This window comes from Ruditapes philippinarum, unplaced genomic scaffold (genome assembly GCF_026571515.1).
Source record: "Ruditapes philippinarum isolate M1 unplaced genomic scaffold, ASM2657151v2 ctg1064_1_1_1_1, whole genome shotgun sequence".
NCBI classification, from domain to species: Eukaryota; Metazoa; Mollusca; class Bivalvia; order Venerida; family Veneridae; genus Ruditapes; species Ruditapes philippinarum.
In genome coordinates, this window is record NW_026854044.1 from 268,520 (window position 1) to 282,652 (window position 14,133).

General features: G+C 33.8%; 2 protein-coding genes and 1 long non-coding RNA gene across 3 annotated transcripts in view; 1 reads left to right on the top strand and 2 right to left on the bottom strand.

Annotated features, from left to right (window-relative positions):
* Positions 1–1,656: 1,656 nt before the first annotated feature.
* LOC132738773 (piggyBac transposable element-derived protein 3-like) lies at positions 1,657–4,481 on the bottom strand. The gene is made up of 3 exons (XM_060726367.1): positions 4,247–4,481; positions 3,799–4,036; positions 1,657–3,652 (listed from the first exon to the last, which is right to left on the bottom strand). The coding sequence occupies exons 1-3, from the start codon at positions 4,261–4,263 to the stop codon at positions 2,039–2,041; spliced, it is 1,869 nt and encodes a 622-aa protein (XP_060582350.1). The 5' UTR covers positions 4,264–4,481; the 3' UTR covers positions 1,657–2,038.
* A 3,289-nt stretch (positions 4,482–7,770) lies between these two features.
* Positions 7,771–9,502, bottom strand: LOC132738776 (uncharacterized). Its single transcript, XR_009626917.1, has 4 exons — positions 9,380–9,502; positions 8,602–8,681; positions 8,346–8,422; positions 7,771–8,117 (listed from the first exon to the last, which is right to left on the bottom strand). It is a non-coding gene; the product is annotated as an uncharacterized LOC132738776 (long non-coding RNA).
* LOC132738775 (carnosine synthase 1-like) overlaps positions 9,102–14,133 on the top strand; it is a 44,344-nt gene continuing 39,312 nt past the window's right edge. Inside the window, exon 1 of the mRNA XM_060726371.1 lies at positions 9,102–9,197. The gene's annotated coding sequence lies outside the window, so the exon portion shown is untranslated. The remainder of the gene's footprint in view (positions 9,198–14,133) is intronic.

The following is a 14,133-nucleotide window of genomic DNA, read 5'->3' on the forward strand; positions in this document are numbered from 1 at the left end:
TATCCTATACCTAATGAGCTGTGAAAAAATCCTTAGTTAACTGGGCGCCGCCATTTTGAAATCCTTTTGAGCGCTTTTAATGAGCGTCTACATAATTCAGACTATTGCAGACGCATGCTAAGTAACACTTCCGGTGAAAGAATGATGAACAAAATCAGAAAATAAACCTACATTTCATTGATAAGAATTATAGTAACGATTATAAATATAAAAAGTTATTCAAACATATCCTTTTTGATAAATAAGCACATTAAAAATAACTTCTTTTTTTTATTATTTTTTTTTTTAATAAAATTAATAAAAATAACGTAAAAACAACAACTGTGATTAGAGATTAACAAAAATGGCGGACGGGATTTTCCAAACGCCGACGCATGCGCAGAGGTCTGGAGTTTTTCGGAATAGTCCGAGCGTTCCGATGATAGGTTGAACACCACCAATTTATTCGTTTTGTTTATTCAAAAAAGATCTGGTTTACATGTACACTAAATATGTTATGCTAAAATCATAATTCATAAGAGCTTTCCGCGCCATAGGTAGCACCTAATTTCATATTATTTCTTTATTTATGTAAACATACTGGCTTGTTCTCCATCGCTGGTTTGTTTTGAGCAGAGAATGGCTTGTGCATGTACAAAGAGGGTACCGTTTCAGCAGATTTCGCAAAGAGGGTACCGATATGGATATGCACCGTGGTCTTTTGCGTTATACAAAAGCGCTAAAATGTTAGCGTTACAATATAGGCAAGCCAATGAAAAATAATTCTTTTGAACTTTATTTGGGGTTTTGATGAATAGAATAATATACTCATTCAATTTTTTTATTAAGCATTGAACTGACACTCATTCAAGATACTCTCTATAAGTTGTATTCGATTAAAGTCATTTCATATACTATTTACCGTCTATTTTATTAGTTGCTACCGATGGCGCGGAAAGCTCTTATGATTTAAGCATAACATGTTTAGTGTATATGTTAACCAGATCTATCATGCAATTCGTTAATAAGTAAATGCAGGTATTTTGTACCGTAAACAGAAACGAATAAATTGGTGGTGTTCAACCTATCATCGGAAGAGGGACCACTGGGCATGCGTCGGCGTTTGGAAAAACCCGCCGCCATTTTCTGTTAATCTCTAATCACATATGTTGTTTTTACGTTATTTTTAATGTGCTAATTTATCAAAAAGTATTTAAAAGTAATTTTTTACATTTATCATCGTTTCTTTAGTTCTTATGAATGAAATGAATGTTAATTTTCTGATTTTGTACATCATTCTTTCACCGGAAGTGTTATTAAGCATGCGTCTGCTAGCAATAGTCTGAATTATGTAGACGCTCATAAAAAGCGCTGTGATATCTATATTTAGCTCAAAAGGATTTCAAAATGGCGGCGCCCAATTAACTAACGATTTTTTTTCACAGCTCATTAGGTATAGGATATATATTTTTTTGAAATTTTCATTTACTTTTAATTTGATTTCCTTTGAACTGATACGCGTCATACATGTTATCGAAGAGCGCTACAGCCCTCGCGGGGCCTTCGGCCCCGCTCGGACTTTCCGCGTATTATTTTGTTAAAGGATCACCTGTTATTGTACAACACGATGAATTGATAAAGGATATTAAAGTCTTTTTTTTCTATAAATACTTTCATAACCCATTTGTGCCGGAATTTTATTTTTATATAAGAAATGTATAAAACATATAGTAACCATATAGTTATAACATATATCCGTTTATTTTTCAAATATAAGTACTGTATTTTTTATTTTAGTGTTTTAATATTTTGTCTACAAAAGTAGACAACAGGCGCAAATGGGTATATGTAAAACACATATAGAATATATGTCCAGATAACCTATTGTTGGTTTATTTGATAACTTTTACTTGAAAAAATCCTTAAAGTTTATACAGGCAATGTTTTCTATTACTTTTCCTACAAAAGTAGACATTAGGAACAGAAGTGTTCACTCTGAAATTCATTCTGAATATGAATTATTATTGTTCATGTCTTTTGGCTTTGATCGTATGAATACCTAAACACTGTGAAACATTTCAAAGCATTTCCTGTGCACTCCAACATTACATTTGGAACATTGTGTCCTGCATTTTTTTCCACACAATGAACAGCGCACTTCTTTTGCTGGCTCTGCGTAATGATTTTTACCATCAAGTCGGATATGGTCTGGAATTCTTCTTGACAATGGCCTCATCCTACCTCTTGGTCTGCCAGGGCTGACAGCAGGTGTACGCCCCTGAGCAAGCAGCACAGTAACCAGAGCTCGTCTGACACCTAACAGATCTAATGGTTGCCTCAATCCTGCATCAGTAGCACGGTTAATGTGCCAGGTTTGCTGCACCGCAAGGTCAATGCAATACATAAACACTGGCCACCACCACTTCTTGGATCTGATAGAGATACGATACTTCTCAACATTTTGATCCATCCTGTCCACACCTCCCATTGTCTGGTTGTAATGCTTTATAAGGTATGGCTGCGGAAGGCGCACCCTAGCTTTTGCCTGCTTTGACCACCGTGTTGCTTGTTGCAATGGTTCAACTCCATGGCAATTTGACACCACATTCACTATATTGTTGTCATTCCACCTCACCACTATCAGACCTTTGTGTGCGTCATACCTTTTATCATAGTTTCCTCGTTGCGTTTTTCCCATGTCTTTTATATTTTTGACAGGACAATCTTCTATTCGGTTGGCACGGATGGTTCCTGTGCAAGATATTCCCATATCTGTAAGCCGGTCCACGAGCTTCAGGGAAGTAAATAGATTATCAAAAGTCAGATGGTATGCATCATCTTTCTGCAGCTCTGAAAGCAGGTCCATAACTACTGCTCCGCCCATTCCAAGGAAGCCAGGATCATGGGTTTGGTGGCCTTTTGCCCCTTGATAGGGCTCAAATTGTAAAACATATCCAAGTGCTGTCGTTAACGCCCACATCTTATAACCGAACCTAATTGGTTTCCCACGAATAAACTGTTTCGCTCCGTGTCGCCCATAGTACGGGATCATGCTTTCGTCGATTGAAAGGTTTTTCTCTTTCAAGAAGTATAACAAGAAGCGCTCATTCAGCAGACATAGCAGTGGTCTTACTTTGCTAAACTTGTCCTCTCTGTCAAGATTGTTGTTATCGCAAAGATGTACATATCGCACCAATATGTCGAATCTGTCTCGCGGCATTGTACAAGCTATTGCCTCATTCCTTACGTCATCATCCCGGCTCCAGAACTGTCTCCGTCTTGGCACAGTGTTATAGCCTGATATAAGCAGAATTGCTAGGAAGATCCTAATTTCTTGGGGTGAAGTTGAAAACGAATGGTTGCCCTTTGAACCAGCATATCTTATACTCTGTTCAACAATCATGTTGATCACGTCATCATCAAAAAATAAATTGAAGATGCCATCTGGTGTTTGCGGCCATCGACTTTTGTCTATATTTGAGCCATGCCAAGTGAATCTGTCTTTATCTTGCTCAGGTAGATCTTTATTTTCCCACTTCCTCTTTACTGGTGCAGGTCGTTTGGGACGCGGAGCTGGATCCCGTAGTGCAATTCTTACTTGAGGTCTTTTTGCAATATTTGCAGGCACTTCGTATTCATCTGTATCAGAAGAATCTGAAGAATGGTCAGTTTCCTGAAAAATAGAATATGATAAATATAAAAAATCTTATTCTCAACTGGATTTACTGTACACTATTTACTTACTTGCTTCGTATTTATTTATTTATCTATTTATTATTTATTTATTTTATTTATTTATTTTATTTATTTATTACTGACTAGATCGGAGTCTGATGCTGAATCAACAACATGACGTCCATCTAGGCGAATAACTGTCGCTGTTGCTTGTTGGTCTAACTGACGTCCACTGAGGTTGTTGTAACCTACTTCTTCATCTTCACTTGCACTATGTTCATCTGTCAGTTCATCTACAGGAGGTGGTTGAACATGTATATCTGCCTTTTCAAAGTTACCTTCATCCTCAAGCATTGATATGATTTCATTTACTGTGTATCTTCTGTAAACAACAAAATATTTTCATAATGATAAAACGTACCCATTTGATCCTATTGTCTACTTTTGTAGACAAAATCTAAATTGACTGTCATAACACATTTTATACATATTTCTGAATTATAAAACAGGAATTGAGCAGAAATATAATTATACAATATAAAACAATCATACTTTATGATATAAAATAAAAACAATATAAAGTTTTACATACCTGTTTCTGCTAGCCATTTTCAATAATATTTTCAAGGCAATTTTTATCACATTCTTGTTGAAAACACACTGCAAATAACGTAGTGGTCTGCATTTTGTCTAGCAAAATAGTCCAATTAACGCTTATCATGACAACAAGTATAGAATAACAATGATAAACAAATGTGCGCTCATAATTAGGTCCTAGTGTACTGATAACTGCTAGTGTCTACAAAAGTAGACAACAGGCGCAAATGGGTTTTATATCATTGAGTGGTAAGAAATTAAATATTTCATGACTAGCAATATGACAGTTTGCTAAAGTATTTACCTGTAAATCAATACAGTTAACAGATATGCTGACATTATAAATGGCAAAACTTATATAGCTATAGTGTAATCTTACTGAATTACTCAATACTTACTGAACCATACATACGGTCATAGTGAGTCTAGCACAACATTTGCAAAACGTCAAAATGTCTTATTTTACTTCATACAAATTGGATGTCAAGTCTACATACGAGGAGAAAACAGATGATAACTTTCCCAAATCAATGTTAAATCATCAAAGTTTTTATTTTATTTTATCGAAAGTGTCATTTAATTTGAAGCTTATTGCTCTTTACTACATGCAAAATGATCCACTAACTCAGTCAATATAGTTAAAACAGTTGGGGCATACCGTGAAAAAATATTACTTTGATTAAGAAATATAACGCCTTTTAAGTCCGTTTAGTTTAAATACAATATAAATATATACATTATTGTCCTTTCAACAAGTTATACAACATTAATAACCTACTTTTGTATATTTGGTATGATCTTTACGCTTTTAGGCACTGTACAACTTTGCAACTAAGTCACTAACAAGCATTATTCGTCCTTAAAATCACCTCATTTTTTTCTGTTGTTTTCTTTTTTTTCTGTGTGAATATGTTTGAAAGAGACAATCCACACACCACAATGTTGGTACCGGCGGTCGAGGAAATATCTTCCCGTGTGTGGGGTTTATGCGTTTGGTGAAATTCGAAGACTTACTTACCAATTATCTTACTGGTATTTTGACACAGATTTGTCCTTCATGCCTTCCATAACATTACCGTATTAATAAAACTGTAAGTGATCAGTCTTCAATCAAATAAAACACATTTTTAGGTAGATCTATAATTCTACAGAAGAAAGAGGCATGTTATCCTTCAGTTTTATTTGGAAATAGGGGAGAGACGGGGTTTTATACCTGTTCGCAATAGAAGTTGGTAAATACTCAGAGTCTTGTATGACTTAAAATCGTTTAACTTTGTGAATCTATTACATGTTACTGTGTAAACGTACTCTTGTAGTTCTACAACTGGAAACACGTTTTCTTCAACTCTATTATCTGTATTTGAGTTTTACAATTCATTTGTATATTTCAGGTACAGATATATATCTAAAAGTGTGCAAGCATGCTTATGTATTACTAGTATATGCAATGGAACATACGAGCTTGTAAACTTGTTGATGTTTTCCATGTTAGGTCAGTTGTAAAGATTTACATGTAAACTTGTTATTTAAAAGCGGGTGCCTTCAATTAAGAGGCATATTATTTGCGGTGAACGAATACAATCAAAAATGCTGGACATGCACCTTCGCATTTTCAAAAATAGTTTTCAAAAAGAGCACTTCACATGTCTGGAATTTTGGCAACAAACGCCCTCCATAAAGCGGGCTAAATTTCTCAGCCGACTTTATAGGGTCAAACGCACTCTGGGATCAAAATCGAGAAATTGACACCAACATTCGTTTATATGCTCTATATTAAGAGTTCTGTAGGTGTCATTTGAGTTTGGCTCTAAATACTGACTTATTTTTGATAGGGTATTGAAATATTTGAGGTGGAATTTAAAATGACGGTCGATATATACTTATATACATCACTGTTCAATTTTACAAAGTGTCTACTTAATCTGACGTAGCAGTAATAAAACACGTGTGGTAAATGTCTTATTTATTTTACAACATCAAATACCTGATAAATTGTGATCATATTATAACAACCACTACTAGTACTTAAATTACTTTTTGTGCCATATTAAAACCCATTTTAAATAGGATGGTGATGTAATAAAATGCGGTTAATATCATCTCAATGCATTTTATTGTCTGTTTAAATGACTTGTAAACAGGTAAGTAAGACAAAATATGTTTAGTGACGGCAACAGCTGCATTTCATTTCAAGATTATTTTACAATTCCCGATATTCCAACAATGTCGAAAAATCATTCAAGTTTTAGAAAAAAAAATAAGTTTTTAATTTTAATCTTCTTCATGATCATGACCATGATTACTTTTTCGGTTTTCATCTCGTAGAAAGCTGCCGTTTTGACATTTTTATGATTTGTTTTGTACGTCAGGAACCAATTACGTTATTTTATCAAAGTAACTGCTGTTGAGTAAATTTAAACTTTTGTAATGTTTGCAACTACTTATTCTTAATTTGTGGCCATTTTGGACGACGTCTTGAGGCTAAGAAATAAACTGATAGGAGTAAAATGTAATGTAAACGTTAATCTTATAGCACGAGACAGTTTATATTCTGAATCAATAAAAAGCAGGTTATTTTGGGTAATATTTCAGGTTTTGCAAATCGTATCTGTTTTATGTACATGTGTGTACCACCAAAAACTGCTGCCATTTTAAAATGATACGAGATGACAAGTGTTTTCCGAAAATTACTATATACGTGTTTGAAATAATTCCTGCTATAGTTGGACGTGAATTTCATCTTAATATACATGTATCATCGATCATGTTGAATATGATGAACTTTTTAAAAAAAATGGTATCCTTCTTGGAGGCCATGCAACACCGCACTTTGGGGTCAAACGCACTTTGGGGTCCGACCCCAAAGTGCGTTACGTACTTTGGGGTCCAACCCCAAAGTGCGTTACGCACTTTGGTGTCAAAATTTGACCCCAAAGTGCGTTAGACAGGTACATCTGCATTTTTTAACATCAAACATACGACCGCACTTTGGGGTCATAAATATTAAATCAATAAGAATAAATTTTAGTGATCTTTCAAAATAATGTCTTGTAGTTAATGTTAATTAATAACTAAAAAATCTCTAAAGAAAGTTCAAAACGGCAAAACGGCATAATTGAAAATGTTGCAGGCTCGGTTTTGATTGAGCATATACATGGACGATACTCTCAAGTACACTAAACTAGAAAACAATTTGCGGAAATAAACAAAATGGAATTTGAAAAGGGATCAGAGGCTATGAAGCCTGCATATCATAGATCAGACGTCAAAAGAAAATTTAAAAATAAGGCAACACATTCATAATCATATTTTCAAGCAGGAATATTGGAACCACCCTACTTGAAAATGCCAAATGATTTCCACAAACACTTCTTAACGATCTTTAAGTGTCGGAAATATAACATATCTATTTAGTTAACAATAGCAGACATAGAGGATATTGAATGAGTGTAGGTTTAATACTAAATTTATTGAACGAGTTGAATAAAATCATATTATGCGTTGTTTCAACGTTGAATTATGGTCAGATTTCAACGTTGAAATAAGGTTGGATTTATATTCGGATTTGAAAGTTTAAACAACGTTGAAATTTCAACGTTGATACAACGTTGCAGCTTCAACATTGGCACAACGTTGAAGTTTCAATGTCATTTCAACGTTGAAAACCAACCATACTTTAATTTTTGGATATAAAGCAAAGTAACCAAGTTTAACAAAATATCAAGACAATATTAAATACTTCAGATATTTTATTTCAAAAATACAGTTCAAGTGCAGCTTAAATTCACTTTAATAGTTTTAACAATTAAGCTACAATATGTGTATGTCAAGTGTTTGAGTACTTCTTTGGCTGTCTCTTACTGCTTCTGCAAATAAAAATAAGAAGTTTGTAGTTAAAAGTGACTTGGTCAATCTCAAATTATACATATAATTACTCAACTTAGTGATTTGTTTTCATCTTAAAATGCTTATCTCTAAGATTAACATCATTAAACAGCATAGAAATTGAAACATATCTAAGTTTCATATTGACAACAAAAACTGTACATAAGACAACAAAATCTTTTAAAAAAGAAGCTATTTAAAAGTCTCACCTATGATTGGTAAGAAAAACTGCTCCCCGTCTGTTACTTTCAGCATATTCCCAAGAAATTATCATTCTAGGCTCTAGCTAAGACCATTTTATGCAGCATCATGAAATCAACAAACATGTAAATTTTATATTAATAATGTTACAGGAATATTCTGAAAATAATATATTTTAAGACAAGATAGTTGAAAAAATTATACTTTGTATTGTAAAGAAATTCAAATATTAATTTAATAAGAATTAATTTCAATTTAACAAACCTAACAGTCCTTTTCATGTTGAATGTATGGTACAGGCTATGTACAGCTACAATACTCTAAATTTCAGCCAGGACCAGGATCTAGAATATAAAATAATACATTTATTATTCCCTATAAATTAACGTACTCACATTCCTCATAGTAAAACTGAGAGAACTGGCTTCCATAACATTATATGTCACTTTTATTTTGATGTTTGCTGTTCAAAGTCTCTTCAGCTAACAAAACTGTCATACACACCCCTGGAAAAAAATTACGAAGCGTATCGCTAATTAGTTTTTTTTAAATATCACCTTAATGCAGTTTATTAGAAGGGAAACAACCCTGGTATGTCATTAAGTTTTCATATACACTTCATCTCCCTTTACAAGTCAGGTGCCTTCTGAGTACCGTATACAACGGAGGCAGGCGACTTCAAGAATTCGAGCCGAGTTGTTACGGTTGCAACGGAGGCTGACGAGTGTACCGGATGCAGTAGTTCCGAGCATACCGGTATTAGTGAGGTTAGTGCAACGTGCAAAAGTAGTGTTCAGTGACGCCATTTTGACGATCTATAGAAGAGTCTAATTTATTTAGCTACTGCTCATCCAAGAAAGGTAATTGCTATGATTGTATTTACAACCCTTTGTAATCAATCTACACAGGTTCAATATTAGTGGCAGCGGTAATTTTTACCAATTCCGCCCCGGAAAATCGTCGCTACCAAAATTTTATTTTCCGTTACGGCGTTAGTGTAAGAATTTGCCCTCAAATTCTGTACTTATAGAAGGAAGTTTACCTCAATTTTTGGTTTCGTTCATTTATAGTCTAATCTACTTGAACGATTTAAACCGGAATTTTTATCGGAATCTCCGTAGTTGAGCAGGAATTGCCATATAGACTTGGGAAGGTCGGCGTGACGTCACTTCCCGTAGAAACCGATATTCTAAAAATAGCCGAGGTGAAAACAAATACATAGCAACGTATAAAATTATCGTTTATTAGTGTTTAGCCTGCGTTTTTAATCAAATAATATCAGCCAAAAATAAATTATTTTCTTTTAAATTATTTGTTTATCTATCTACGTTGTACTGGTCAATGTTTCCAGCAAATTGTGTTTGAAAAAGATTTTAATGATAATCTGATTAAAACACAGCTATATATAGCGTGCCAATAAAGTATTTTTAAAAAGTGGTTTACTGTCCATTTGAAACTGTTTGGAACTGGTTTTTTCCCTTTAAGAAAAATAAAAGTAAACATTAATTAAAGATGATAAAAACAATTCTTTAATAGCTCTAATAGATATTTTATCTAAGTATTTAATAGAGTTTTTGTCAAACTATAATTAGTGCAGTGTCTATTCTAAGATGCGCGATTGCGCGATTCACGCTAGTATTTAACAGATCGCGCACAATTCAAAATCATGTGCGTGAAAATCGCGCATCTATAAAAAAAGTTAATAAAACCGTAAAACTTCCATCCCTCATTATATTTGGTTGTTTTGTTAACATTTACACCGAAAACCGAAGGGAGGTAACTGTAAGCTAATAATAATAATTTAGTACCGTATGGTACTGGTTACGTGAGTTGACGGAAATTATTGGAATGTTCCGTATCGACCGGAACTAGTGTGCTAGGTCTGACAGTTGGGCGCCATTTTAGTGTAGTAAATAATCAAGAAAAATGAGGCAATTCCTAGCTTGGCTACGATCTAGACGTGAAAGATAGTTCGATTATTTGTATTGCCAATCCCTTTATAATCAATCGCGGCAGTTCTGTAATAATTTGTTTTCGTTTAAAAATTAAGGGGGGACAACTTCTACTGCCTTAAATAAATATAATCGTTTTAATTATTTCATCGGTTGAACGCCTCAGTGTAAACTTAATGCAGACGATTTAACATTGGCAGTTTATATTGGCACCCTTTGATTTTGAAAATCGCCCCCTTTTTTGAAATAGAGGGGGGAAAATCACCCCTATTTTTCAATTCCTAGAATAGACACTGTTAGTGGCATCTACTTTGAAATACATTCATCCATTCTTATTGCTAAACATTTTAGAAAGTGCTTGTTTGATACCCTATATTTTCTTCTAATCCAATTGGGCTATTTGAAGGGAATTTGGCAGATATATTAAATTTTTTGATTTCTAAAAATTATCAATCTTTATTACATGCTTTTCGGTGGTTTATAGAAATATATCAATGATAAAAAACTAGTAATTTCACTGTTTTAAACAGTGAAATTATCAATTTGATAATTTCACTGTTTTGAATTTAAGCCCCTTACGTTGTTTCAGTGAAATACCAGCGTGCACAGTACTGGGAACCAACATTATGACGTGACGTCGTAAATAACGTCACGTTGTATTATTATTTGGCGCGCTTTTCATTCAGTATTAGGTTTCATGCCATTTTAAAACGTTTCTTTGCATATAATAAAAAGAAAATTTGTTTAGTTTAGTGTAAGATCGAATATATTTCACCTTGTGAGCACCAAAAGTTCATATTTCACTCGTGGCTGCGCCACTCGTGAAATATATCTTTCGGTGCTCACTCGGTGAAATATATAGAGGATATTCAAGTTTTTTTCTATAAATACATGATTTATTTTCATAGAGTGGTATGAAAATAAATATTTCATGAGTGGCGGTAGCCACGAGTGAAATATGGTAATTTTCATGCCACAAGATGAAAATAAATCATGTATTTTTAGAAAAAACTTGAATTTTCTGTTTATTATATACATTTTTCTCTTTTTTTGCGATAAAGACAGACTTTCCCTTAAATTTTGTGTACTGGCAGAATTTGAAAGAAAGTAGTCCGGCAAGACACCAGTGAAAATACGGAAAATATGTTTCACTGCAGTGAAAAATAAATTTTTACAGTGAAAATACAGAAAATGAAAATACGCATTTTATTTTATCAATATTTCTCAATATTTCATTTATAAGTATATAATAAATTCCGATCTTACACTGAACTAAACAAATATCCTCTATATAACATGTGACGAGAATGTTATTCTGACAGAAAGTGTAGGACGGCTGAATTCGGATAGTGTATATAACTTATAATATTTATTATTTCATTGTCAAGTAAACATTTGATTAGTTTATACAGTGTTTTTTTTCTCTACTTACGGAATGGTGCCGGTACCAAACTGATTGGGAAAAATGCGTTATTTTGACTTAAATTGGGATTTTTTTTTTTATGCCTTTTTTCAGCTATAAATAAAATTAATCATCATGAATAAAGATAGCTAACAGCTTCCACTGTCCAGGTAGAACTATTGAGTGATGATGTATATGAATATGTTGGATTTGAATGATTTCAGAGAAATTACTTGGCCTTGTGGAAATTTTGAACAGGCATTTTGGGAATTAAAACATTGGAAATTGGAAATTTAAATGTCTATTTTCTATTGGGAACAGTACCGTTTTAGGGTAGTAGTTATATAGAGAAAGAAAACACTGTTATATACAGTAGGGTTGCTATATATATAATCATTATAAACTCTACTTAAACAGTGTCTATTCTAGGAGGGGGGATTCACCAATATTTTTGAGAATTCCCCCCTATTTTTTCAGGGGCAGGGGGAAAATTTTACATAGAGAAAGAAGGAAAAAAATCAACAAATGTTATAAATTCTCATTTTTCGACAAAAATCCCCCTGTTTTTCAAATCCTAGAATAGACACTACTTAAAAAGCATTTAATCAATTATTTGAATAACGAAAATGCCATATATGTCGTACTGTAGCTAGTAATTTCATGAGTGACATAAACGTCATGATCATTACATAATGCTATTAATGCTATTAATCAACTAGAAAAATAGTTTTAATGAACAGTTGCGCGTTCATATTTTTATATTTTGTAAATGTAGGCGATCCTTGTTTCTAATCGCATCTGGTAAAGTACGTAATTAATGATATTTTTCTTTCTTCCAAATGAATATTGTTGCAACACTTCAAATCGTTGGCATGGTGAAAAATATTCAATTATTTGTTTAATTCTACAGAGCAACAGATAAGGTGCGTATTTGCGTATTTACGCAATTAATTTTATAAAATACGCAATTGATTTTTGTGCCCCCACGTTAGTGGCGGGCATTTAGATTTACCCTTGTCCGTCCGTCCGTCCTTCCGTCCGTCCTTCCGTCCGTCCGTCCGTTCACTTTTGTGTCGCACGTAACTCAAAAAGTATTTGACCTAGAGTCATGAAACTTTACAGGAATGTTGATCAGCATGTGTAGTTGTGCACCTGGGTATTTTCGTCTGGATATTTTTAGTATTTTCAGAGTTATTGCCCTTGACTTAGTTAAATTTTGCAATTTTCAACTTGTGTCGCATGTAACTCAAAAAGTATTTGACCTAAAGTCATGAAACTTTACAGGAATGTTGATCAGCATGTATAGTTGTGCACCTGGGTATTTTCGTCTGGATATTTTAAGTATTTTCAGAGTTATTGCCCTTGACTTAGTAAAATTTAGCAATTTTCAACTTGTGTCGCATGTAACTCAAAAAGTATTTGACCTAGAGTCATTAAACTTTACAGGAATGTTGATCAGCATGTGTAGTTGTGCACCTGGGTATTTTCGTTTGGAAATTTTTATTATTTTCAGAGTTATTGCCCTTGATTTAGTAAAATTTTGCAATTTTCAACTTGTGTCGCATGTAACTCAAAAAGTATTTGACCTAGAGTCATGAAACTTTACAGGAATGTTGATCAGCATGTGTAGTTGTGCACCTGGGTATTTTTGTCTGGATATTTTTAGTATTTTCAGAGTTATTGCCCTTGACTTAGTAAAATTTGGCAATTTTCAACATGTGTCGCAGGTAACTCAAAAAGTATTTGACCTAGAGTCATGTAACTTTACAGGAATATTGATTAGCATGTGCAGTTGTGCACAAGGTATTTTCATCTGGATTTATTTAGTATTTTTAGAGTAATTGCCCTTCACTTAGAAAATTTTTGCAATTTTCAACTTGTGTCGCAAGTTTCTCAAAAAGGATTTGACATAGTCATTAAACCTTATAGGCAGGTTGCTCAGCATATTTTAGATTTGCACCTGGGGTTTTGCTTGTGGATTTATCCAGTATTTGTAGAGTTATTTCCCTTGACTTAGTAAAAAGATTGACAGAACAGTGGCGCGGTGGGGGCACCCGTGTCCTATGGACACATTTCTAGTTTAAGAATGCGTATCAAAACCCATTGAAAAAAATAAAATATGCGATTGTCTTAAAAACCCATGCGTATTGTCATTTTCATCACCGCAAAATTAACCTGTCGTTCGCTCGTAGTTTTGGACAAATTATATCGATATGCATGCTATGCGAATATTCCCGAATCAATGCTAACTAATCAACGGTCTCCAGTCTTTGACAGTCCCCGGTCTCCAAAGACCGACTAAGCCATATGAATAAAGCATGAGACCGTCGATTTGTCTACTCAGGTCGGCTGTCTTAACGGACCGGCAGAAACCGTTGATTTCGCTGAGACCGTCAATAAGTAGGTCTCAGCTGTATCAATAGACCATTTGAAGGCAATATG

What these genes read in the sequence shown, in the direction of transcription:
- LOC132738773 (XM_060726367.1), bottom strand. An exon ending in CAGCATCAGACTCCGATCTA is followed by an intron (nt 3,653 to 3,798) that starts GTCAGTAATAAA and finishes TCTATTTTTCAG; the next exon opens with GAAACTGACCATTCTTCAGA.